Source organism: Podarcis pityusensis (genome assembly GCF_964106645.2).
Source record: "Podarcis pityusensis genome assembly, chromosome: 6".
Classification (NCBI taxonomy): domain Eukaryota; kingdom Metazoa; phylum Chordata; class Lepidosauria; order Squamata; family Lacertidae; genus Podarcis; species Podarcis pityusensis.
In genome coordinates, this window is record NC_138030.1 from 58,600,003 (window position 1) to 58,624,419 (window position 24,417).

The 24,417-nt window shown below is 42.3% G+C and overlaps 2 protein-coding genes across 4 annotated transcripts in view; one reads left to right on the forward strand and one right to left on the reverse strand.

Moving 5' to 3' along the window:
- Positions 1-19,424, forward strand: part of PRKAA2 (protein kinase AMP-activated catalytic subunit alpha 2) — a 63,374-nt gene extending 43,950 nt beyond the window's left edge. The window contains exon 10 of the mRNA XM_081011822.1: positions 19,408-19,424. The gene's annotated coding sequence lies outside the window, so the exon portion shown is untranslated. The remainder of the gene's footprint in view (positions 1-19,407) is intronic.
- FYB2 (FYN binding protein 2) overlaps positions 1-24,417 on the reverse strand; it is a 34,981-nt gene extending 10,564 nt beyond the window's left edge. For 2 of the 3 annotated variants that reach the window (XM_081011771.1, XM_081011770.1), the window contains exons 1-11: positions 24,283-24,417; positions 17,187-17,976; positions 15,313-15,444; positions 14,792-14,825; positions 12,235-12,329; positions 11,267-11,298; positions 10,499-10,527; positions 4,276-4,360; positions 3,773-3,899; positions 968-1,100; positions 820-860 (exon numbers count right to left, since the gene is read on the reverse strand). In XM_081011771.1, the coding sequence (XP_080867897.1) occupies positions 820-860; positions 968-1,100; positions 3,773-3,899; positions 4,276-4,360; positions 10,499-10,527; positions 11,267-11,298; positions 12,235-12,329; positions 14,792-14,825; positions 15,313-15,444; positions 17,187-17,976; positions 24,283-24,315 (1,531 nt within the window). In that variant the 5' untranslated portion in view covers positions 24,316-24,417. Of the gene's footprint in view, positions 1-819; positions 861-967; positions 1,101-3,772; positions 3,900-4,275; positions 4,361-10,498; positions 10,528-11,266; positions 11,299-12,234; positions 12,330-14,791; positions 14,826-15,312; positions 15,445-17,186; positions 17,977-24,253 lie in introns of all 3 variants that reach the window. The other variant, XM_081011772.1, reaches the window with a different exon arrangement.

Here is a 24,417-nt window from a genome sequence, read left to right on the forward strand (position 1 = left end):
GACAGTTAGCCACTAACTTTAAGCCCCATTGATTTCAGTGGGCCTGTTCAAAGTATGATAATAACTGACCCAAAGTCACTCAGTAATCTTTTGTGATGGATCCATACGATCACTTGGCCTAACTTGGGAAAACAAGAGTAGGAGGTATGCTGCCTTGAGCTCTTTTAGTAAGAAAACTATAGTAATACAAAAAAGCTATATAATAAAGGTCCCGTCAAAATAAGGGTGAACAAGAACCTCTCAAATCACTGAACAGGTGCACAAGCAGATTAAGAAAACATTGGGGACAGACCCAAAGGGATCTGGCAGAATGTAGCATGCATCCTATTAGCGGGGACTAGACATGCCTCAGACTCGGAAGGCACATTAGAACAACTCCATACAGCATGGATGCAGAACTTGTGTCTTCCTAGATGTTGTTGGACTAAACTCCCATGAGCCATAGCCAGCATAGCTGGGAGTTGTAGTCCCAGCAACATCTGGAGGGCTATAAGGCCCTCGTCCCTGCCATGCAACCTCAACAGATTTAATGGATGGAGAAGAAAGCGTTATTTCTGATTCCTAGAGGGTTATACCCTGTACAATAAGAAAAAAGACTGAACACCAATTCCTATTTTGTACATTACTCATCAACTAGAGGTTATCAGGAGACCACAAATTTGGATTGGCAAAGGTGTTCTGAACTAGGATTATAATGCTTTTTAAAAAGCATTCTATGCACGCTATTTCCACTTCTCTATTATAACCCTTGTTATACTTGTTTTATAACTTAATTTTTATTTTTTTTAAGAAAAAGGATGGTGTTACTTTCACACTTACAGGTCTCTGAAGTCAGTGAGCTGTGGGCATCAGAAGTTTGACTGCAACAGAAACAATTTTAAAAAGAGTTGTGATGAATATGTGCTTCAGATTTCGAAAGACATTTCCAAAACTTACATCTACACCTGGACACTCTGTTAGTACTCACAATTCTCTCTGTATTCCTTCCACGTCATCATACACTTCCTCATGAACTTGCACCACTTTGGGAGTCCTTGGAGCCAGACCTGAATTCTCTTCATCTGTTTTCAAAGCTTCCAGGCACACATAATCATCTGAAACTAGAGCAATATTCCTGCTTACAAGCTTTCCCGAGCCTATACAAAATTGATGCATTACCTAAACTTCTTAATGCTGAAATCGCAAAGCAGAATCCTGCGTTTCTCAGGTAGGACTACCATGAGTGTATCAGCCTCTCCACGCATGCCTCAAAAATCTACAGCCAACCAACATTCTCAGTCCTTACTGCCTGCTATGCTTCCAGCCTTCTTAGGACTCAATAGTGCTTGAGAAGCTACAGCATACTGATGTTCAACAACATCCAGTTTTGTATCTCATTTCTCTCCTAAGGTTTGACCATAATGTTACAGTAGCTAATCAAAAGGGTGACTTCGGGTGGGATCTGAGGTAGCAACAACAACAAAAGCACAACCTTGAGGATGGATGTGTAGATCAGTGGTTCCCAACCTTGGAGACACTGGCCACTGGGAAGGGATGTGGAGTTACCCAAGGGGTCCATCCACAAAGAATGTTCCTCTAAACGGCTCGATCATTTCCTCTGCTTTCCTCTTCTGCTTCACAGTGGCATCTCTAGGAGCGCTGGGTTATCGCTGAGGTATTTATGACCATTGGCAAGCACAAGATTGCCACTGAGTGACTTTTGCCTGGTTTCCCTGCTGTTATTTCTTGGTTGGTACTTAGTGTGAGGTGCATTTAAAAGAACAAGTGGTGGCAAGGCATGGAAACAGCGAGTTTTGACCTTGCCCTCCATGCTTCTGCTGGTTTGTCTGCAGAGGTGTGTTGTGCCTAGGTTTTTCTGGACTTTGATACTGCACTACACATAGGGCTTATTGGCGGGAGGTAGAATACATGGCATGGTGGCTTGAAGGCCCTTCATTGGATTTTAGTGGACTACTTACTGTGGACCACTGATTGTCTTCATTCATCCTAATTACTGATTTCATTCGGGCGCCTGAGTTTTGGCATTATCAGGGAGTATTTCTGGTGCTCTGTAGGAATAAATTCTATGGATGTGGGTTGCCTAATTCTTGGGTGGGGGCCTGGATGAGGTAAGTTTTAGGGGCAGATCTTTGGAGGCTGTTTTAGGATTTGCTACTCATGCCTACTAGCTTATTAAAAAAAATGAAAATAAATAAAATAATAAATATATATAACAGATTATTACATGAACTGTATATATAAATAGCTTTATTTACAGAGATTAGGGATTTCACTGGAGTATACAAATGATGGTTCTGATTCTGTACAGAATATGCTACATTTGTAACTATGAAAGTTTGCATTTTAATTCATTTGAGGATTACTTCAAATGGATTGCATTTAAGTTCAGTTGGATATAAATAAATTTGTATTTAGTTGTAATTTGATTGATTAGTTGGTTTATCATTGGGTCTACTGGGGAAATGATATTTTATAAGTAAAAATATCTTCCATACCTTTAGCAATTGATTAATAGGGTTGATTGGTGGGTACATTGGGGAGATGAATGAATTTATAGTTATGAAGAAGTTTGTATTGAATACCTCTTAGAATTAATTGCTTGAATTGATAATTGGTGGGGTACATTGGGGGAATAAAGAAATATTTTTTGCCACTTCGTTTGATTTTGGCACATTTACAAATTAATTTAAAAGCATTATTGAGGTCATAACAGTTGTTTGCCATTATGTGTTATTTCAATTAAAAGAGCCTAAAATGGTGACAATTAGCATGGAGGGCATATTCAATACTTGTAAAGGTTGAGAACTACTGGGGCAGATAACACTCAACAAGAGGTCATTTATTATGAAAAGAAAGAAAAAGTGCATTCTTTAGTTTCCAAGTTTTTAATCCAACAATGTCGTTCTCTGGAAGAAAAGAATTGAAATGATGATAACAAACTGGGAAAAGGATATGTTTCATATTTTCCTTGAAAGGGAGAGCAACATTATTTGAAAGCGTTTCCCCATTCATCTTCTTCAGGTAGAGCCACATTTGGCTCTTGAACATTCAAACCCCATCCACACCCACCCAAACTATTCCATTCTGTTTTCTCTCCGCTATCATGCAAACCCTGCTGAGGCAGGCTAATGGCTTTCTGTGGGAGTCGCAAATGCATCTAACGGCTGGATTAAGCTTTAACACAGCAGTGTTTATACTTGGAAGAGATGTAACAGCATGAAACGAGCCCAGCTTCCAGCTCACAAACACTGTGGCGAGGCTCTTTTATATTTGAAAGCAGAACAGGTTACATTAGGGAAGCTGTCAGAAAAGATTCACAAACAGCACACGTGTCATCACAACATTTAAAGGCAGCACCAACTTTTTGCCAAGAGAATCCGCATGCATAAGAGAGAGGGGGCTCATTGTTTGAGTGACAAGACAAGCTCAAACTAAAGTCATTGCACAGCAGGACTGGAATAATTTAGAAAACAAGGTCTTGTTCTATTCTTAGCTGATCAGACAAACCTGATGGGGGGGGAGTTGCAGTCATGTACCCCATTTATCTGTTTAATATAAGTTCTGGGTTCTTCTCCAACTGTTCTCATGGAAAAAATATATATTACACCTTATGGAGCAATTAAAGCATGAATTATCTAGCTGTGATTGTTACAACAACCCCATAAGACAATACCAGAATCATCATCTCCATATTTCCCAGGAGGCTGTAACTGCACAGTGTAAACCGTACTGAACTCAGATTAAATTAAAGTAGTAGCAAGAAGTAACTCACCGTTTCCATCTTTTGCCAGCTGTACCCTAGGGAAAGATGGTGTTGTCTCCTCTTGAAGTATGCCCTTCTCACCTCTATATTCTCCAGTGATTTTTGGTTTAGCGAGCATAGCTCCTGGGGCACAAATCTAACAGTAAACATTGTGAAACTCAGGTTATAGCCTTTTCAAGACATTCCTTCCCCGATTCTTGCTATATCAAACAATGACATGACAGTCATTATCTGTGCATGTTTGCATCCCACCTTTCTTCCAGCTTGGAAATCAAGGCTGTGAGAAGGTTTGAGAAATCATCTGATGGTAGTGGTTGCTCTACAGACTAACATAAAGGGAATATGGAAAAGGTTGGGGTCCACTATGGTTATTCCTAACGAAAGATCATCAGCATTTCCACTGACTAATTTTAAAGAGTCATACTTGATGTTTGCTATGCACATGTACTTTAAGGCCTAAAAGAGTAGAACCACCACAGGGTATTCTCTTATGTGCTTCTATTTAAATATACCTTGCCTGATTCTTTAGCTTGTTGGCGTTTTGTCGTTTCATGATTCCAGGGTGGTCCTCTCTCTTCTGTGTCCTCTGTTTTAGAGCTGAAATTTCAACATATATTTTAACTCATGCCACAATATTATAAATGTAATCTGCATTAACACAGATCCAAAATATATTTCGGTGGACATCTAAGGTAGCTTTAGAATAAGACTACTATACATATATTTTCAGTCCTATTCAGTATAATATATATACATTCCTGCTTGGGAATTTTGTCTGGACTGCAAAATGGTGGGAATGATCAAGAGTCATACATATTCCCTAGAGTAGCTGTGTACTGGAGTTTACATTTATCTTACAACTTTCAAAACAATCCATATAGTTTGTTTGAACTGCTGTGCTGTCTTATCACCTGCTATTCAGCTAATACCCCACTGGGCCTTCTTGTGGCAGCTACTCCTTTTCCTGTTGGCCCTTGCTCACACATGCATACCTCCTTCAGTGACCTGTCAAAGCCACCACTGTCTTTTCCTCACAAAGGCATTAGCCTCTGAAACACCCAGGTTAAGTTGCTATAGAATGCCATTTTTCTAGTGTTTCAGCTGTAAAAATTAGGATTGATAAAAACAGGTGGTAATGAGTTGAATCACAAAAATATATGAAAATACAAAGTCTGATGAGTAATCAAGTGGACTAACTCTGTAACGTGTTCCACAGTAGTTTCATTCTGCTTTGTCCATTATTAGGAGACAAAACTCATTGACAGTTCAATAAGGTTGCATGCACACCATTATGTAGCATAGCCATGTTCTAGGCCAGGGGTAGGCAACCCCATGGGGGTCATTTAACCTGCCCAAGAGCTGCCCCCAAACCAAGCCGCCCGCTTAACGAGTCCCCACGCGCTGCACTAAACCAGCGCAGGGTGGCACAGGGACACGCTCCTGCAGTGCCGGAAATTGTGTCTGTGCATGCTCAGACTCCAGAAATCGTGTCTGCACAGACGCCAGAAGTCGTGCGTGCTCATGCATGATCCAGCCCACAGAGGGATCTCCGCTGGAGTGAACAGGCCCAGGCGAGGTAAACCTTGCCAACCCCTGTTCTAGGCTATATGCTCTAGCACTGAAATAGCAGCATCTCATAGAGGGCAAAAACAGAAACTTTTGCTTGCAGGCGGTTTGCTCCCTCATGCTGTTAACCAGTGTATTTTGACTCACAGAACCTATTTTAATTTACAGTGCTCCAGATTTGCATTAGGTGAACTAGTTCTTTGACAGAATGAGGGTGAAATCTATTCAGTTCTCCAACAAACTCAGAAGATACCTGTAGATTACTCCTTTGATTTGCCTCCCTCATGGCAACAGATTTTATCAGGGGCTCGGCAAGAGGCTTCTAAATGTCCCCAGCAACATCTGCCACACACCCAAAAAGGAACCAGCAAGCCCATCATCATCAGTGGACGCAGTCAAGCCAGTTCTGCCTTTGTTGATCTCACTTATGTCTATTGCTGATAATCAAGTTCACTTGTTCAAAAGTGATGGAAATTAATGAGTGATAGTAAACCAAGTTTTACTCAGAGTAGGCGAACTGAAATTAATGGATCTAACTTAGTCATGTTAATCTATATCAATGTTGCTACTCTAATTAAAACTTGCCTGAATACCACCAAATGTGCTTAAATTTGGGAGGATCATTTTTACAGTGACGTGGCACCACTGTTATTTTTGTGCCATGCAAGTATGTCTAGAGCAGCTTACCAAACATTCCAAAAGGAAAGATGTAGTTGTCACAGGGCCCTGATATCTATTGATATCTTTTGATTTCTATTGATCTATTGATCAGCTACCCTGCTGTCTATTGAAACTCAAACTTTTCCAATAATATAAAGTCCAACAAATTCCTCAATAGCCTTACTGACAATACCATTCCACAGAAGGTGGAAAAAGCAACAAGGGGACCACCTTTCTTGGATCTGGTCCTCACCAACAGGGAAGAACTGATCGATGGTGAAACTACAGGGAACCTTGGGAGAAAATGATAATGATCTCTTGGGTTTTATTATACACAGATAGGAGAAAGTTGAATGTAGTTGGACATGTACTATGGACTTTAAGAAGGCTGATTTCACTTCTCACTTGAAGTGGGTAAAAATAAGATTTAAGTTTTAAGGTTTTTTATAAGATAAGATGAAAATAGATCAAGGTAATGTAATGATGGAATATTACAAAATATAGAAAGGATTTGCTGCGATAATTAATAACTGGGATACAAAAAAAGGGAGGAGGAGGAGGTCAAAGAAAGAAGGTAATGAAAGTTGAAGATTTGAGAATGTTGGTTTTATTTTTGTATGTTTGCGTGTTGAGTTCCGCAGTGCCACCCCCCAAAAATTCACACAGCACACGTTCATTTTTGTTTAAGGTTTTTGGCATAATTTTGGCCACAACTTTATTAAAATACAGAAATGTGAGTGGTTGCTTAGGCATTGGTTATGACTATCTGTCCTTGCCCCCGAGGACAGAGCTGAAACTTCCGGGCACCACCGGAAGCCAGCGTGGGAAACAAATGTTGGGGAGAAATGAGGCTGGGAATTCAGTCCAACACCTCTCACCCTCATGTTCCGGTGGGGCTTGCACGGCCCAAGCCCGGCACCACGGACAAGGACGAAAGAATGGCAAGCCCCTGGATTCCTTTAACGGAATTCCCATTCGCATCATTTGGAGGGATAGGCACCTTACCCCTCCAAGCACCAATTTAACCAATGCCTAACCGCCAACCTTACAAGTTGTGACGATTTGCTACGCAGTAGGCAAAAACCAAATGGCAACAGCCAATCAGCCAAATGGCAAAATTCCTACCAGGCCCCCGCTCAAAGGCGAACGACCCCATGACAGGCATAGCAAGGTCAAATGAACCCAAGAACCACCCTATAAGAGGGAGGGGGGGCGGGTGATCCGATGCAAAACGGCCAAGAGGACGTCCCCTAGTCTAACTCCTCAATTTATAGACTCTGACTCCTCCTCCAAATTAGCAACACCGAAAAATCCCCAGCAACCCAATTTAACCCCCTACCGGCTTGGGTTCTCCAAATTTGCCTAATCATGATGGTGGCCTGCTCCCCAACCGCAACACGTGCTCTCTGCTAGTGAGAACACGCTTTGTGGTGTATTTTTGTTTTTTTGAATTTGTATTGTTGGATGTGGTTTGCTTCCCCCCCCTTTTCTGTTTTTTCTTTTTTCTTTCTCTGCTTTGTCTTTTTTTGTAATTTGAAAAATTTTCAATAAATATCATTTAAAAAAAAAAATAAGAAGGCTGATTTCAAAAAGCTTAAGTAACTACGGATCAAAGTCCCATGGTCATAAATGCTCAAAGAGAAGGAGTCCAAAATGGATGGGAGATTCTTAAAGGTGAAATATTGAAGGCACAAGGGCCTTCAAAATTCCAACAAGAAAGAAAAATGAGAGACGTGTGGCTGCATAAGGAGCATTCAGATAAGCTGAGATATAAGAAACGAATATGTAAGAAATGGAAGAAAGGAAAACCATGAAGGAAGAGTGTACATAAGTAGCCAACAGTTGCAGGGAGATGGTTGGGCAGACCAAAGTTCAGAATTATCTTAGGCTTGCAAAAGAGGTTAAAAATAATAACAACAGTTTCTTTGGCTAGATTTGAAACAAGAGAAAGAACACGCAGTGCCCAACCTAGAGGTAACTGAATAAATGATGCAAGGAGGAAGCTGCAGCCCAAGATATGAAAGGAGGTGGTTAGGGAACACCTAGCTCCTTTAAAGTCAAATCTCCAGGGCCTGATGGGTACTAAAGGGTACCCAAGGGTACTAAAGGAGCTTGTGGGTGTAATCTCAGAGCCTCTGTCTATAATCTTTGAGAATTCTTGGAGAACAGTTGAGATCCTTAAAGTCTGGAGGCAGGTAAATATTGTCCCTTTCTTCAAAAAGGGGGAAAAGAAGACCCAGGTAACTACTGACCGGAGAGCTTGACATTGATTCCAGGAAAGGTCCTAGAACAGTTGGTCTGTGAGCATTTAGAAAAGGATAATTTGAATACTATGACCCAGGCTTCCTGTTTCTGCCTGTGCCAGGAATGGAGGTTTTCCTTGACATCTCAGGGAGATACAGACAGAGATAAACAAAGAATGATGGGGAAAACTCATTCTTTGAATTCCTCTCTAGGTGGGAGAGGTATGGGCTTTCACCTGTGGATTGCCCTGCAGTCTGGCACTCCCTATGGAATGCGAGGGCAGGCAAAGGCACTGGGTGCATGGAGCACTCTGACTGCCGTGACTCCCCCCCCCCCAATCCATTCCTGGAAACAGAGGATATCCTGCTAATTCGGCTTTAATTGGAGTAAAGTACAGGCGCGTGCTAGGAGCGATGAGATGACAAACTGCGGAACATTTCGGCTGCAAGGATTTAAAGGCTGGAATTGAGATAAGGTTTCATTCAGTGCCAGAGACAGTGGGGGGAGGGGACTCCATGGTTGTTTCTTCAAAGTTTTTCTTCTACATTTCTGATTTGGCAACCCTCTTTGGAATGCAACATTAAAATATAATACAAAATGTGAGATTGAAAGGAACTGGATTAATATAATGGAATTTAGCATCAAACTGGAACTGCGTGTATGAGTGGAATGGAGGGAGAGAGAAAGGGAGGGAAGTTTCACTCTTTGAAAGGACTATGTTGGAATATAGAAAGAAAACTCCCCTACTCTCCATTATTTTCAAAGGAAAGTGAAGGAGACTGAGACAATTATGAATGTAATCTAACTGGAAGGATAACTGGCTATAAATGTTCAGCTGATAGGAAGAAAGGAGTCTGCCAGCTGCAAGGTCAGAGGTCTCCATATTAATAATTGGACTTTGGAATCAGACCACTCTTCCTAGGTTGAAAAAAATGGCAAGGACAGTTTATTTGTTGGAACAGAGGGATCTCTAACAAGCTCTTGAATCATGGGATGAAGTGACACAGAGGCTTTTGGAAAACTGAGATAACTGCTTCCCCCGAGTCATGATGGGAAATATCAACAGTTGGAAGAATGAAGGACACAACACCATATATGGTTGGGACAACATCACAGGGTGGGGGTGGGGAATACCACACACAGAAAAGAACAATGATTACAAACTGAGTAACTCACTTGAAACTTTATAAATTACTTATTAATCAATATGAAGTGAAACCATGAGATTATAGCTGTTGTATAAGGGATTATTATCTTGAAGGGGATGTAATGGAAATTATTAAGATTTTGGAACACAGAAAATAATAAAAAAAGGAACCCATCAAATCTAGCACATGAGGAGGCCACTTTAACTTAATTGTATAATTCAGTATATAAATAATTGGTTTTAATAATTGTATTAATTGGATAAAATTGGCATTGTTATAATGAGGCTGTTATTGGAATGATATTGGGTGCCACAATATAAGGCTATTGACAAGCTGGAACATGTGCAGAGGAGGGCAACCAAGATGGTGAAGGGTCTGGAAACCGAGCCTTATGAGGAACGGTTGAGGGAACTGGGTATGTTTAGCCTGGTAAAGAGACAACCAAGAGGAGATATGATAGCCATCTTCAAATATCTAAAGGGCTGTCACGTGGAAGATGGAGCAAGCTTGTTTCCTCCTGCTCTGGAGGATAGGACTTGAACTAATAGATTCAAGGTACAAAATACAAGATTCTGATTAAACAACAGGAAGAACATCTGACAGTAAGAGCTGTTTGACAGTGGAAAGGAGTCCCTCAGAAGGTGGTGGACTCTCATTCTTTAGAAGTTTTTAAGCAGAGGTTGGATGGCCATCTGCCAGGGGTGCTTTAGTTGAAATTCCTGCATTCCAGGGGGCTGGACTAAATGACCCCCAGGGTCCCTTCCAACTCCACAATTCTATGACTAGCACTACTTGGCACAGAGATCAGGAAAATGTTTAGATGGCTGGTCAAACAATAAAGGTACAATGGTTCCTTTCAGGAAATAAAAGATGAAATGTAGTGTTACACCAAGGTCACTGCCTAACTCCTTTACCTTCCTGGATACACTACAGAATGTTTGGTGATATGTAGGCCTAGGTTCTAAATTCACACACATTTACAGATAGACCTTCCTTATTCATTCAGCTTCACTTTTAAGTCAAATAAATCAATAATTAAAATCCAGTTGCTCCAGGTATCTTACTTTAAGAAAGCAAGGGCAAAAATATAAAATGAAACTCCAGAAAGTACACTTACCTAGGTGTGGCAAGGAGAAAACTTTGTTTCTGTGCAAAACACAAAGAAGAGAATTTCAGCTTTCACAGCCTGAAAAGTCAGGTCAATCAGGCAACAATGCGGCGTTGTTTGTCTTGAAGTAACATGTTTACTCAAGAAATATCTTGATCTACGTCTGTTCTTTCACATACTTAATATGAAACATGGCCAGAATCCAAAGACGACGCTAAATTACAGTGTGTTTCCATGTGCGTACAGAGGTGTGCCTGCCTGCCAATTTTCCCTTCTTGACTAAGTCCCTGACAACAAACTGACGGGCATTCCAGAGGGTCTGACACTCTGAAGGGTTTGCACAGAGGGAGGCAATCAGCTGGTGAGAAATGCATGGCTGAAAAGCCCCCATGTGCAAGACAGTGTGTGGGCCTTTGGATTCATTTACATAGATGAAGCATGTCGCCAGGTCTCTTAGCAAAAGATTTTAAAAATGTCACAGGAAGCTTCAGCTCTGTACTAAACCTCCCATGTTGTGACTATGCCCATTTAAGTAGGGTAATATGTTCACCTGTTGAAATGGGGGTGAAAAGGAGTGATGGCATATCAGTTGGTCAGTGTTATATATAGTGTTCAGTATTATAGGACCAATCAGTTACAGAACCATTTTTACATCAGATGCAACACCATGATTTGGAGCTATGTATATGAGCCCTGTGCTCACACACTCCCTACTTCCCCTCCCTTCATGTGCTCTGATTTTGTACATCACACTTACCATAGTTTGAGAATACATACCTCAATATTCTCATTTTTCCCAGCCTTGGAAGCTAGAGTAAATATTTTTGTAAAAATTAGTATGTTCCATCTTCATTTCATTTAATATTATTAAAACCACTAATCACAATATGGAGTTTAAGCTGCAATGGTAGGTTACCCAACTTTTCTCACCTGGGCTGCTATAAGCTATGGAACCATCCCACAATATAACTGCAGCCTAATTTACCAAAAGGCATCCTAGATTTATTTATTGTTAAATGACAGTTACACATGCAAGACTCCATGCATTATTTGTATAATTAGAGATATAGTTTATTGTCACCTGTATTCAAACCCTGATAATTGACAGGTTCAAAATTTACGCAAGTGAAGTGTTTGAGATTTTCCATAAAGGTATAAAGATAAAAGGTTAAAAAGGGGGAGAAGGGGAAGAAAGCTAGAAAGACGGGTTAAAGGTTAGCAAGCAAGGGATAAGGAACTGTGACACCAGGTACCCAAAACCAGGAGACCAAAGAATTTCAGACAAAGCAGAGCCAGGAGTTTTTTGTTGTGTGAGGATAGCTAACTTTTCAAAGGTGGTTCACTGCAACACTAACCAAACTCATCCTAAACAACTTTCAGAAGACATCTGAAGGCAGCTATTGAAAAGTTTTTATTGTTTGATGTTTTATTATGTTTTTATGTATGGTGGAAGCCGTCCAGATGGGCAGGGTATTAATAAAATAATAATAATAATAATAAGCAGAAGCAATGACTTTTGAGTAACTTTAAATGGCGTATGGCCACCACAGATCAGAACTCAACTTGGCTCCCATTCAAAAGTGGCACTCCCTCCCACTCCTTAAAAGTATCTGGGAACTTGAAGAGGAAGATGGGGAATGTCAGTGCAGCAAGGTCCAGCTGGTGCCTGACCTGGCCAACCATCAGTACCAAGCCTGCCCACACAGCATGCATGGCATAAGCATACCAACTGTTAATAGACTTACGATGTGTGATTTCTTGAGCAGCATTGGTGGAACTCTCTGGCAGCTTCAGGTAGGACATTGTTTCTTCATAAGTGCCTAGTTCTTCTGTTTCAGGACTAAGAGAAATGAGGAGGGGAAAGCATTATTGTTTTGTAGACTCTCTTGGGGAAGATGAACGGATTAGAATCTCTCTGAAGAGGTGCCTTCCTCAAAAAGACACAGAGTAACAGACTTTGAAGTTCCTATCCAGATGCTGACCAGAACCATACAAGCTTAGCGAGAGAGGGAGAGAAGGAGAGAGGGAGAGAGAGAGAGAGAGAGAGAGAGAGAGAGAGAGAATGAATATGTAACAACAGGAGATGACTGCCCTGTAAGTTCTGAAATATTAAGAACTGCAGGCATAACACAGCAAAAAACTTCTAAAACACGTATCTATTAAGAGACTGGGCCCTGGACCTTACTTACTGGCTGCCTATACAGCCCTGCATATAAAGACTAAACTTTGTTTGCCAGACATTTGGAGCACTGTTGGGACATTGAAAGGGGTAAGTGCAGCAGAAGGCATTGGAGAGAAAACTGGCCCAAAGGGCAGCCTTAGAGAAGTTTCTGGGGTTGCTTCATTAAAGGTGCAAGCAGGATGACATCAATGACTAGGGAGCATCTCCTGTGGTTCAGTGCCAATGGGGCAAGTCAACCTCCTGTCTCCTGCTGAGGGCTAGTTTCCCAACATACTGTTAACAAATGCTAATAAACAACAATAAACCACATTTAGTGGCATATTTTTAAAGAGCATGCTATTAAACTGAAACAAGCAAATGAATGAATCTGCCAGCTACCCAGGGGTAAAAATCCCTGACTCTATCTCATCAAGCCAGGAGCACATTTGTTGACTGATTTCTCCATAAATCATCTCAAAAGATGGACTCGACAGAGCCAAATGTGTTGTGCACAGGTCCCAAAGCAGGCGGCTCAGCTTGTTTATCAATGAAGTAGTATTGCCAACATGATCTCGTTGTGTGTAAGTATTACAGTGTTAGGTTTGCAGATGGTCAGCTGGGCCAAAGACAAGAAGCTGCCAAATATTCAACCAGGTGCCAGGAATGCTTGCAATCTTACATCCAACATTTGTATTTTTTAAAATATACTTTTGTTGCCCAGGATAGCGTTTCTGATGTATACATTAACCCAACTAATAAAACCAGGCTTCTATGGAAACTGAACCAGTTGCTAAATGGCAACCTGCCTGGGACTAACGTCCACTCATCCCTTTGCATATACATCTTACATTTAAAGTCCACACCATTCTCCAAAGAACCCTAGGAACAGCATTTTGTTAAGGGTGCTGGGAATTGTAGCTTTGTGAGGCATAGGCTACAGTTCCCAGGATCCTATACAGTAGTACCTCCGGTTGCAGACGAGATTTGTTCCGGAGCTCCTGAGGTCTCCGCAACTGAAGGGACTGCTTCTGCGCATGCGCGCATGGCGGTAGAGCGCTTCTGCACATGCGAGAGCGGCGAAACCCAGAAAAATACTTCCAGGTTTGCCACATTTGCATCTTGAAGGATATGCAACCAGAGGTGTGCATATCCAGAAGTACCACTGTACAGAGAAGCAATGTGTGGTGTGTGAATGCAACTGTTAGGGTCTTGGGTACTTGTCTTTCCTCCGAGCTTAGTCCGGCTAAGTTGAAGCACATGTCTCCAACCTCAGCAAAGCTGCAAGATGTCACTGCAGTCAATCCCCCAGTTTATTCACCAGCTCACACATCTTACCGAACTGATACAAGCAGTATAGATTTACTTTTGGCACATTTTATCTGCTCCCCACAGCACCAGATATCCAAGACACACATACACACAGAGAGAAAGGTCCAAAAACACAAGCCGTTCTCGAAAGGCTGTCTAAACAAAGGCCACCAGACAACAACTTATGCAGCTTAAGCCCACGCTTGCTGCCTAAACATTAGCAAATGCAATCAAAACTCTCGCCTGCTGACAGCCAGCGATAACAATAAAAGTTAGTGCTCAGCACCTGCGGATTAAACTAGCTTGTGTGTGTTTACAGGAACAGGCCTCAAAGCTTCTAACTTCAGAAATGTCAAGCCAGAGAGAAGGAAGAGATAGGGAAAACACTGTGTGGGAGCAGATCTCTTTAAAGAGGGAGGAAAAGCAAGTACATCGCTGCACAGAGACATACGTTTATGTTCACCACAGGTTCAAAGGAGTACCAGCAAAAGACAGCTAGATGTAAAAGAGAATGAGGCAGAACTGGGTCTGTAGTCTTGTAATAGGAAAAGTGAAGAAAGTACATGAAATGAAGTCTCTTTTGCCAGATTCCTGTGTTAGCTATTTGGTTTTGAATATGAAACAACTTGCATTACTGGTTTCCAGAGAGTTAGTGATTCTTTCTTGAAGCAGGGATGGGGAAACTGTGGCCTTTCAGATGTGGTTGGACTACAACTCCCACCACCCCTGATCACTGATCACACAGACTGGAGCTGCTGGAAGTTGGAGTCTAACAACATCTAGAGAGCTTAAGAGTCTAGATTTTCAGGCAACATAAAGAGAGGTGCACTTACGTTTCAGGAGTCATGTAGGCGTCATCCACAGCATCTGAAAACAAATTTTTGTAATGTAAAGGAAACAATAACTGCAACCACACAGTATGCCAGAGTGAAATTTAGTGATGTAGTGTCCTGGTGGTTCCATTCCTTGATCCTAGCAAGAGTCCCAGAAGAAGTTGAATTCAAACAAGCCTGTTGCAGTGGAGAAGACAACCAAGGCAGTAAATGGACAGGATTGATTCCAGACTTTGAGCTTGTCTACACTTCCTTTTGTCCCCAAGGGCATACCTAGGGGTAGGTTAGGTTGACTCCCACCAAGAGCCACCAAGTGATGGGATGCATGTACACAAAAATCATGCCTCTTCTTGTTCAAAGTAGCCCGCCCAACCATGTATACACTCCCTCTCGGTCACCAAGACATGCATTTGAGATAAGTGCTCCTTCCTGTTCTTGACTGGAAATTATCTCAATTTCTTGTCAGCATCCACCAGCCATTGCTTTAACAATGCCTAAAATCCAAACAGAGAATGCCTTACCTGGAATGTTCTTCTGGAAGGGACCAAGGTCGACGTTCGGAGGCCTTGGTGGTTTCTTTGGAGGAGGACCAAGTGAAATAATGGAAGGAAGTGGTTTGGGCTTTGGGCTTTTTTCAACCTCATGCCATCTTTCTGTAACAGAGGGAAGAAACCATATTAATGCTTTGGTAGGGAGAATGAACTTCCATGCTGGAATTTTGCAATGGGTCAAACTAGTGCTTTTTTCTTCTTCTAAAAAAAAATGTTTACAGGTATTCTTTTCCCCCTACTCATATTGAAATACTGCCCCTCAATGAGGTCAAACTTAGGTTCATAAAATGTTTAGGGGTATGTGTACCCCTGCATACCCCCCCAGAAAAAAAGCACCGAGTGAAACAGACCAAAAAAAATCATGGTGTTCCTTTTTTCAAGTTTTGGCAGATACAGTTGCCCCTTTCCAAATGATGGAATTGACATACATTGACACTTTGGCTGTCGAAATGGGTTCTTGATTGCTTAGGTGCACACACAGCAGATATTGGATTATTATTATTATTATTTCTCAAGTGGGGGAACCGACAACCTGGATGCAAGACACGGCATTCACAAAATTAATTGCTCTTTTGAGAAAGAAAGGAAAAATTTACCCAGCTACAGGGATTCTAACCACAAGCCTGAACTTCCTTCCCACCTGTCAGAGCATGCTTGGCAGAGTTGTAACCCAGTAGGCAAGAGTAATTACAGAGTTTGTCATTCACTGACCTATAGGAGTCCAATAGAGTAGGGCTGTGTAAGTAATAGGCTTCCGGGGGGTCTCTGTGGACCACCTTGCTCTACATGTCAAAGCCATCAGAAAAGGAAACCTGTGCATATTGGCAAATATACCGTTCTGTCACATAGCAACAATTTAAACTGCACTCATGACTAATAGGAAGAGCCCTTTGGCATGGTACAAAGCTGGCAAAGTGCACAGAAAGGTTAGCCAGAGCAGCATCCTGGAACACACACACACCTTATCTGATTAGTCACCTGCAATTCATTGTAAGTTGGCAAAACAGCTGCTGAATGCTAAGTTCCTGTAAGGCAGCTTGTTCCAGTAAAGAAAGAAAAAAGATGTTTTTCGTAGTTGGCATTGGTCCTGGATTTTGTAAAGACAGCATGTCAAACCAGAAGCTTCCTGGCTGGAGGTTTTTTCTTCTTCTTCAATTAGCAAAAAGGCAATGCAAAGATTAGTTTCAGCCTTAATGTTGGACTCCCAAGTACTGGTCTGGCCCAAAACGTCTACTCCAAAGTTACCATGACAGCAGACAAGTGTTAATATTTATAAAGAATGGACATTGATTAGCAGCTAGGTACATTCACTTCAGGGAACTGGTCAAATTGCAGAAATAAGGAATGCATTCAGATTGCCAATTGTTTACACAGTGCCTGCAAGTACAAGTTGATTATTAGGAGGAAGAAAGAGGTCACTTATCATTGCCCTTATTGTGCAATTATAAGAGGGGCTACTGATTAAAATAACCTAGCAGCGTCTCAGTTTATTTTACTGCAAACCCTCTCCAGTTGTGAAGATTGATCAAAAATACATTTTAAACATTTCTCCAGAGTTTTTTTTGAAACAACACAGCTGGACACCTACCCTTCTTCATGCCACACCTTCTGAAAAATTAAGCGGCGTGGGTATTTTTTGCTCAAAACAATGTAGGAACTACCCATGTGCATTTCATGTTCTCTTCTGAAAGTCTAGGAAGTAAAGAAAACCTACTCACATTATCCTGAACTGACTGGCTTTTAGCCAGATACTAGAAACATCATAGGCAAGTTCTTTAACACAAAAGTATTGTTGTCCACTACTGACTTAGGGCTACAAAATATAATCAGGTAACATGGCTTACCGTTTGAGCATTGCGAGGTCTTGCTTGGCCTGTCTAAGTCATTAGCATCTTGGGGGGAATCAGCAACTCTAATGGCACTGTGGGCCAGTGTCTCTGAGCTTGTATGATTTCTTGGTGGAACAGGTGGCGAGACTGTGGGAAATGGAACGGGTTCAACCTGTAGGCGAGAAGGGGTGCTTGGTGCAGAAACCACTACTGCTTGCTCATTTTCAGCTGATTTTGCTGGAACCTCTAGAGTGACAGCAACATTCACAGTTTTGGGCTGGGGAAGAGACGTTGTTCTGTTGGACCGCTGAGGAGGAGTCTCGGAGCCCTTTTTGTCACTCTGCAACAAAGCACTTTCCCAGATGTTCAGAGTATTGCGGAAAGAATTGCTTGCTGGTGCAGTTTCTTGAAGGCAATGATAAGATGCCGGACGTTGCTTTGGTGAATCTTCCACCAGTACAACTCTTGCACAAACTGTCTCCATAATGTCTTTGCTTTTTCTATCTTCATTCTTCCTGACTTCAGGCAATTCGTGAAGCCGGGCCCTTGGTAGCACGACAGGCTTGATTTGTACTATTTCAGACTTCTGCGATAAATAACTGAAGGGCGCTGTCTTTTGCTCAGGATCTGGAATTTGTCGTCGGCACAATGGTTTGGGTTTAGGATGGGATGCAGGACTGCCATCGGTATTTTGACGAGGGAGGGTTTCTGCAGGAAGGCTCTTTACAGGCTGGATCAATGCACTGGAAAAATTGGAATCATTCTGAAATTTTGCTCGAAGTGCTCGGAAGTCTCCAGCTCTTTCCTAAAATAGCCGAGAATACAAGAGACAATCATCAATCATATTTTTAACAAAGCAGTTCTAAACCAAATTGAGAAAGAACCCAGACTGGTATAGTACTAGGTGAGATGGTTATGCAATCAAGACTGGATTCAGGATAGAGGAGGTTTGTGTGAAAAGTATATTCTGATGGGGCACCTCTGATGTCAGAGGGCCTCTTGTAGCTTACCTGATGACAGTGCACAACTAGATACAGAGAGGAATTGGGTTCGTCCTCTTTTCACAGTAGGCTGGCCTTATTTAATTTTCCCAAATGTGCTTGTGGATTGGAATATGACTGCCAGATTATGCATGGTGGATTTTGTGCTGAAGTTGCACTCCTAAAAAGTGCACATAAAATATATATTCCCTATGCTGAAAATGCATTGAAAGTATGTATTTTATAGGATATGTGTGTACAAAATGCATACAGTTCACATGCAGATTTTTCCATGCCCACCCCTTTCTTAAGGCTGCAAAAAATGAGACAAACTGACATAGGCCTGACTGCTATTGAAAATGACACAAAATAGATTTAGGCATATCTGTCCAATTCATTGCCAAGCATCTGGTTCCATCACGCAGGGACAGTGTGGGCAATTTAAATGGACCCAGATGCTTTTCTCCCCGAAGAGGAGCACAGGACATTGTGAGTGATGGGCACTGTTGGGGTACTGACAACTTCACAAGGAAGCTGTGTCTGTGGGATGAGATTGGACCAAAGCTTAATTTCTAGAATTTGGGGGGGGGGGTGCTTCATGTCCAGATGCCCATCTCAGGGGCTTAGCATCCCCAGCCAGTAACCAGAGGTGATTTATTGGAATAGTGCACATCATAGGGTGACCTCTGACAATGGCCAACCCCTGCTATCCATCAACAATCTGTAATCAATAAAAGCTGTCCCCTTATTTGATGCCAATACTGGTTTCTTGTGCCTTCTTTGTGTGCATGCCCCACCCCAATGGTTCCACTGCACCTGGGCCTGGAACTAAGCAGCTCAGGGAAGGGGGAGAAAGACCACCACATTTCTACTCGCCAGATGTGAAGGTGTATTCAGATAACTGATTGAGAACAAATCCTTCCCTCCCCTGCTCCAACTAACCCCCAAGCCCACCCAATACCCCAGACTCTGCAACTAGAAACTTACACTTGTAGGATATGGGTGAGATTACAATAGCCTTCTCTTCCATATATAAATCTGACAATATAGGATCGTCGTCATCTACAGTGTTTACTCTATAGTGACCCCACCCATATCTAAAATGTTGCAGCACACTTTGGGAGCCTCAGAAACTAGGCACTGGATGTCAAATTCCACAGTTCATGAAATGTGGCCATTTCTTACTTGCTCTCTGTTTGGAGCTACCTGTATATTGTGAGCTGCCTTATAAAAATCTGAATGTGCTTGCTCGGCAGGAGGAACAGCAGCCATGCAGATCAGCCTTGTGCAAAGAACTGTGCTCTCCTGCAATAGCTTGCTGGATCAGAAAATTAGGTGAAACAAGACAACCTTGGACAGAAGCACCATTATGCCGAAAAAGAGACACAGATGCCTTTAATGAGAAGGCAACACAGCAGAGCCTTGTCCTGAGATTTTATTGAATTTTGCGTAATTGCATCCAACTTATTAAATACAAAACAGTTTCTCCTGAATAACCCCTTTTAGTCAACGCTATTATTTTCACATTACACAGCATGATGCAAAGCACCTAGGAGATGTTTCAATTGCTCCGATTGTACTGGAGCAGCCAGCTGTATGATACAACTCAGTATTATGCCCAAGCCCAGTCTGGAATGTATATGCAATTAACATTTCCGTAAAGGAAAAGACAGACCAAAACACCTCTGATCTTCATCCAAAACTTCACACTGAGTTATGACTACAACCAATGGAAGCCAAGGCAAAATAAATGCCATTGTTTCTTCAGCATGGGTGCAATATCTGCAGGCGGACTTTAAGATCTGCTCAAATGCACAGCACTGTTTACGGTGCTTTACTGCAAACCAGGTGCTTCTTTTATTACCGAATTCCTCATCAGAGCTGCAGAGAGAAGCCACCATGAAAGATGAAACCTTTGCCAGGTTGCCACCCCCTAACTAGAGATAAGCCTTTTTTAAAAAAAAAAAAAGTAACAATTGCTTTGTGATTTTATTATGCATTGAAAGCACAGCTGAAAATTACAGAGTTGAATCCTGGAGAGCTCTTCCTGTTTCTGAAAGGGCAACACAGGTGCTATTGCTTTCCCAGGCAGTGCATCCATGAGCTCGCTGGGGTACTTTGCCCCTGAATGCCAGAAGCATTAAGTGCTTGACTGTTTCCATGGAAGCATTTCCATAATGTGGACATATTACCACCGGTAGCAGTTTAAGCTCAAGTTTCCAATCTCCCTCAGTTCACTATTTTTACTTACAACAAGGACAGATGTTTTTGCTCTGTTCCATTTAATTATTTTAACATTGAAAATGTCCTGTTCTACCCAAGCCCTTGACATTCTCAGTCCATTTGTTCCAACTTATCATTTACCAGTTATTTTTGCCTGGGTGAAGAGTAGCACAGAGAGTAAACTAGGGATTGTGCCAACGCTGAGGCTCAGTTTGCTGAACCCCATGCAGCTGCTGAACTAACCCACATACTCACCCCCCCAAAGAAGGCTGCAAACTGTAGTTGCTGCAAATTGTAGCTCTGTGAAGTACAGGTCCCAGAGCAGAGCAGGATGTGATTTAAAGGTATGGTGTGTACATAACCTGACTCTCAAAGTGTGGTTTGGTTTTTAACACAAAGCCTGCTGATGACGAAAAGGGTGAAATTAGCTGCCAATCTACCATTTGGGCACTACTAAAATCCACTAACCAACATTAACTCATTTCTCTCCCTGTGTTTTCATATTACAGATGAGGGAGGGAGGGAGAGAGAACACAATAGGCCTTGAGAAGTCTGGGGGCATCTTGTTTAGCATTAAAGCTGGCTTGCAAAGAAATGGAATAATGAATTCAATAATTGGGGATGGCTGTGAGGTTGAATGGTGTGCTGTGGTGTGCTCCTAGCAGATCACTTGACCAGCTGTAACCACAACTCACCCAGAAAGAAAGGGAAGAGAGCAGGAAGTAGAAACTATTAACAGGGCTAAAGGTAAAGGTAAAGGGACCCCTGACCATTAGGTCCAGTCGTGACTGACTCTGGGGTTACAGCGCTCATCTCGCTTTATTGGCCAAGGGAGCCGGCGTACAGCTTCTGGGTCATGTGGCCAGCATGACTAAGCTGCTTCTGGAGAACCAGAGCAGCACATGGAAACACTGTTTACCTTCCCGCCGGAGCGGTACCTATTTATCTGCTTGCACTTTGACATGCTTTCGAACTGCTAGGTTGGCAGGAGCAGGGACCGAGCAACGGGAGCTCACCCCGTTGCGGGGATTTGAACCCCGACCTTCTAATTAGCAAGTCCTAGGCTCTGTGGTTTAACCCACAATGCCACCCACGTCCCTCTTATTAACAGGACTACCAACATTTAAAAAGCCAAGTGCTTAAGTCAAGTTTGCAGATCACCACTCAGCAGGGATGCCGACTTGAATAAAATTGGGGGAGGGAAGCCCCACCCGGCATAATCTATCAAAATATGTGGCACATGCACACCATTTGAATGCCCATCAATGGGGGGAACGACCAAAGGGACCTGGACCCCTAGAAGTTGGCTCCTATGCGACATAGGCTATGTCACTCAGGCAGATCACTGTCCCCGGTTTATATGTAAGAGGGAAAAAGTCTGTACAGCCATAAACTTGCCACTTCAGCTCTAAAAGGCATGAAGGACTCAATGCTGGGTTTGTATGCTCTGGAATGAGTTCCCAGATTATTTATTACATTTTAATCTCATTTTTCCTGTTAACAATGTAACTTTAATGAGCATAAAATGTGATGGTCATATGCACGGAAATAAAAAAAGAGGTTTGCATTAGGCAGCATCTAGGAAATGCGGAAGAAGACACTAGAAATTTCTGTTCCAGCTAAGTGATGACTAATCTCTGGAGCACCTGAGAACTCAGCTTCTTAGCAGACAATAGAGCCCAGTGATCTGGAGCAAGCAGGTTACTTGTATAGGATTTCTCTCTGGGAATAGAGAGAGGAAAGTTAAGGTCTTTAGGAAGACTGGACTGTATTGCTAGTTTAAGAGCAATGTGTTACTTTGTATTTTGCAGTGTTTGTTTTGTAACTGGTTTAAGACTGCAGAAAAACTCTTTGAAACTTGTGGAGAGCATTAATTTTGACTCTGCACAATCAAGGATGCAGATCAGGGATTCCATTTGCAACAACTCTTAACACATCCTTCCATGAGGCCTAGGCAGCATGCACCTCACCCCCATCCCCATACCCACCCCTGCCTGCCCAGGTCTATATTATGCTCAATATGCAACCCTGTGAGGTAGGTGAGATTTGCTCAAGTTTGCTCAGTGAGCTTCATGGTGGGATGGGCATACCAGATACTATTTGGAGGATACAAATCAGCTTCCCCAGTTTTTGTTTTTTTAAAAATACTTTGCACAAGATTGTAATCCGCCAGTTCCACAAAGAGCCATTTACAGGAATCTCTTATGGTTCCTATTTATGGAACTGATTGGCTTTGTAAATCTCAACAGGAACATTCTGCAGATATCATTTGTTTACTCAAGACAGTACTCTGACCCCCAGCAGCCACAATTGCTGGAATTTTGTCACATGCTCCAGGTACCATCAATCAAGTTTGATGACATCCAGAAAGTATAAACTCAGGCAAGTTTTCCTGCAAATCCACCCACAGTTTCTCAAAAGACTAAAATGGAAAGAGGTTCGCCAGGTAGTTTCATAGCCAAATCAAAGACACTAGAACGACTTTGGGAGGGAGAAGAGAAGAGTGCATGGGGGCTGTTAGTTTAGCAGTACAAACCTAGGCATATTTACCCAGCAGTAAATCCCACTGTGTTCAGTGTACTTCTCAGTGAGTAGATTAAGGATTGCAGCCCAAACTCTTAAAATAAGAAAGGGACTATGGTGTTTACAAATGGTTCAATGGTTACAAAGAATCATTAAAGGTTATGTTCTGCTCCCCCCCCCCCGCCCAAAGGGTTTAAAAGGAGGCATCAAGAAATAAGGATGGGGGGAAAGTTCAATTTAGACACATTTAAAGCCAGATTTATCAAACTCATAGTTTCCGAAGCTGAAACCCAGCCACCCTTTGAAATTCACGCTCCTCCGAAGGTTACAACGCAGTTCTCCATCCAACCAATGCTTACAAAAAATGCATATGATAAGGGGAAAGGGTGCATAAAAATGAATTACATTACCAAAAATGCATAATATTAGGAGAAATTGCTTGCAAAGATGTGTGCATTAGTCAAAACTGCACACAAAGTGCACTTACTAGGAAAAATGTGTACTAAAATGCGGAAGAATTTCCATGAGGATTTTAAAATAAATAAATTGCAAACTGCTGCAGAAACATGGAGATTGGAAAAACCAAGAAATAGAACTAAAACAGACAGGAGGAAGACTTGGCTCCTGCAATGCAGAGCTGTGCAGAAGAAAGAGTTCAACAGGGATAGTTTCACTCTGTGTGTCAGTCGGTCTCTCTCTTTTACACACACTACTGAAAGGGGCAGCCCCATGCTGCACTCCGCCACCCTTTTATAAGCACTTCAGGTAGTCTCAGGCATGTGAGAACTTCAACCTTTCACCAAGAAATCAGCCTGCACTTTGTGCACCCCATGTTTCCCTCAGAAGGTTTCAACCCTAACACTAGAAAGTAAAGAGGCGCATTTATGGCCAGGTTAAGGCACTGATTGGGAACCTCCAGTGGTTCCCGGACTACAACTCCCATCAAACCTGACCCACGGGCCATGCTGGCTGGGGCTGATGGCAACTAAGGACACAGATGTCCCCCTGCCTTGGTTTTTAACCCTGAACATCCCCATATCACTATAGCACAACCGTGATATCTCCAAAAAGTTGCTCTTTTCTCTGGACAGGGTGGGGTGGAACTTAGCCCCACAAGACCAGCACAACAAGTTTCCAGCAAAAGTAATAATAGGGAGCTAAATCCTGAAAGCATTTATGCCTCCCTATCAGGTAACCTCCCCCAGCGTTGAACCGGTTCCCTGTTCTTTGCAGTGATCCATGTAGAGCTACACACCAGGTTACAAGATAAGCCAAAGAAGAACTGTTTGAACAGCAAACAGAGGCAATGCCCCAGAAAGACACATAAAAAAGCAGCAGAGCAGCATTTGTAGTTACCATTTCCATGATTTCTCTCGCTTTCATACCTCCTTCTGACGTGGCTCAGTGTTGCAGCCCATTTTTGAGCTTGTGAGTAGTCTGCTCCCAGAGCAGAGTAGTTTAAGGAACTTCCTTCCTGGCAGCTCAGAGTAATCCTGCAGTAAGAGCCAGTGGGCTTAAGG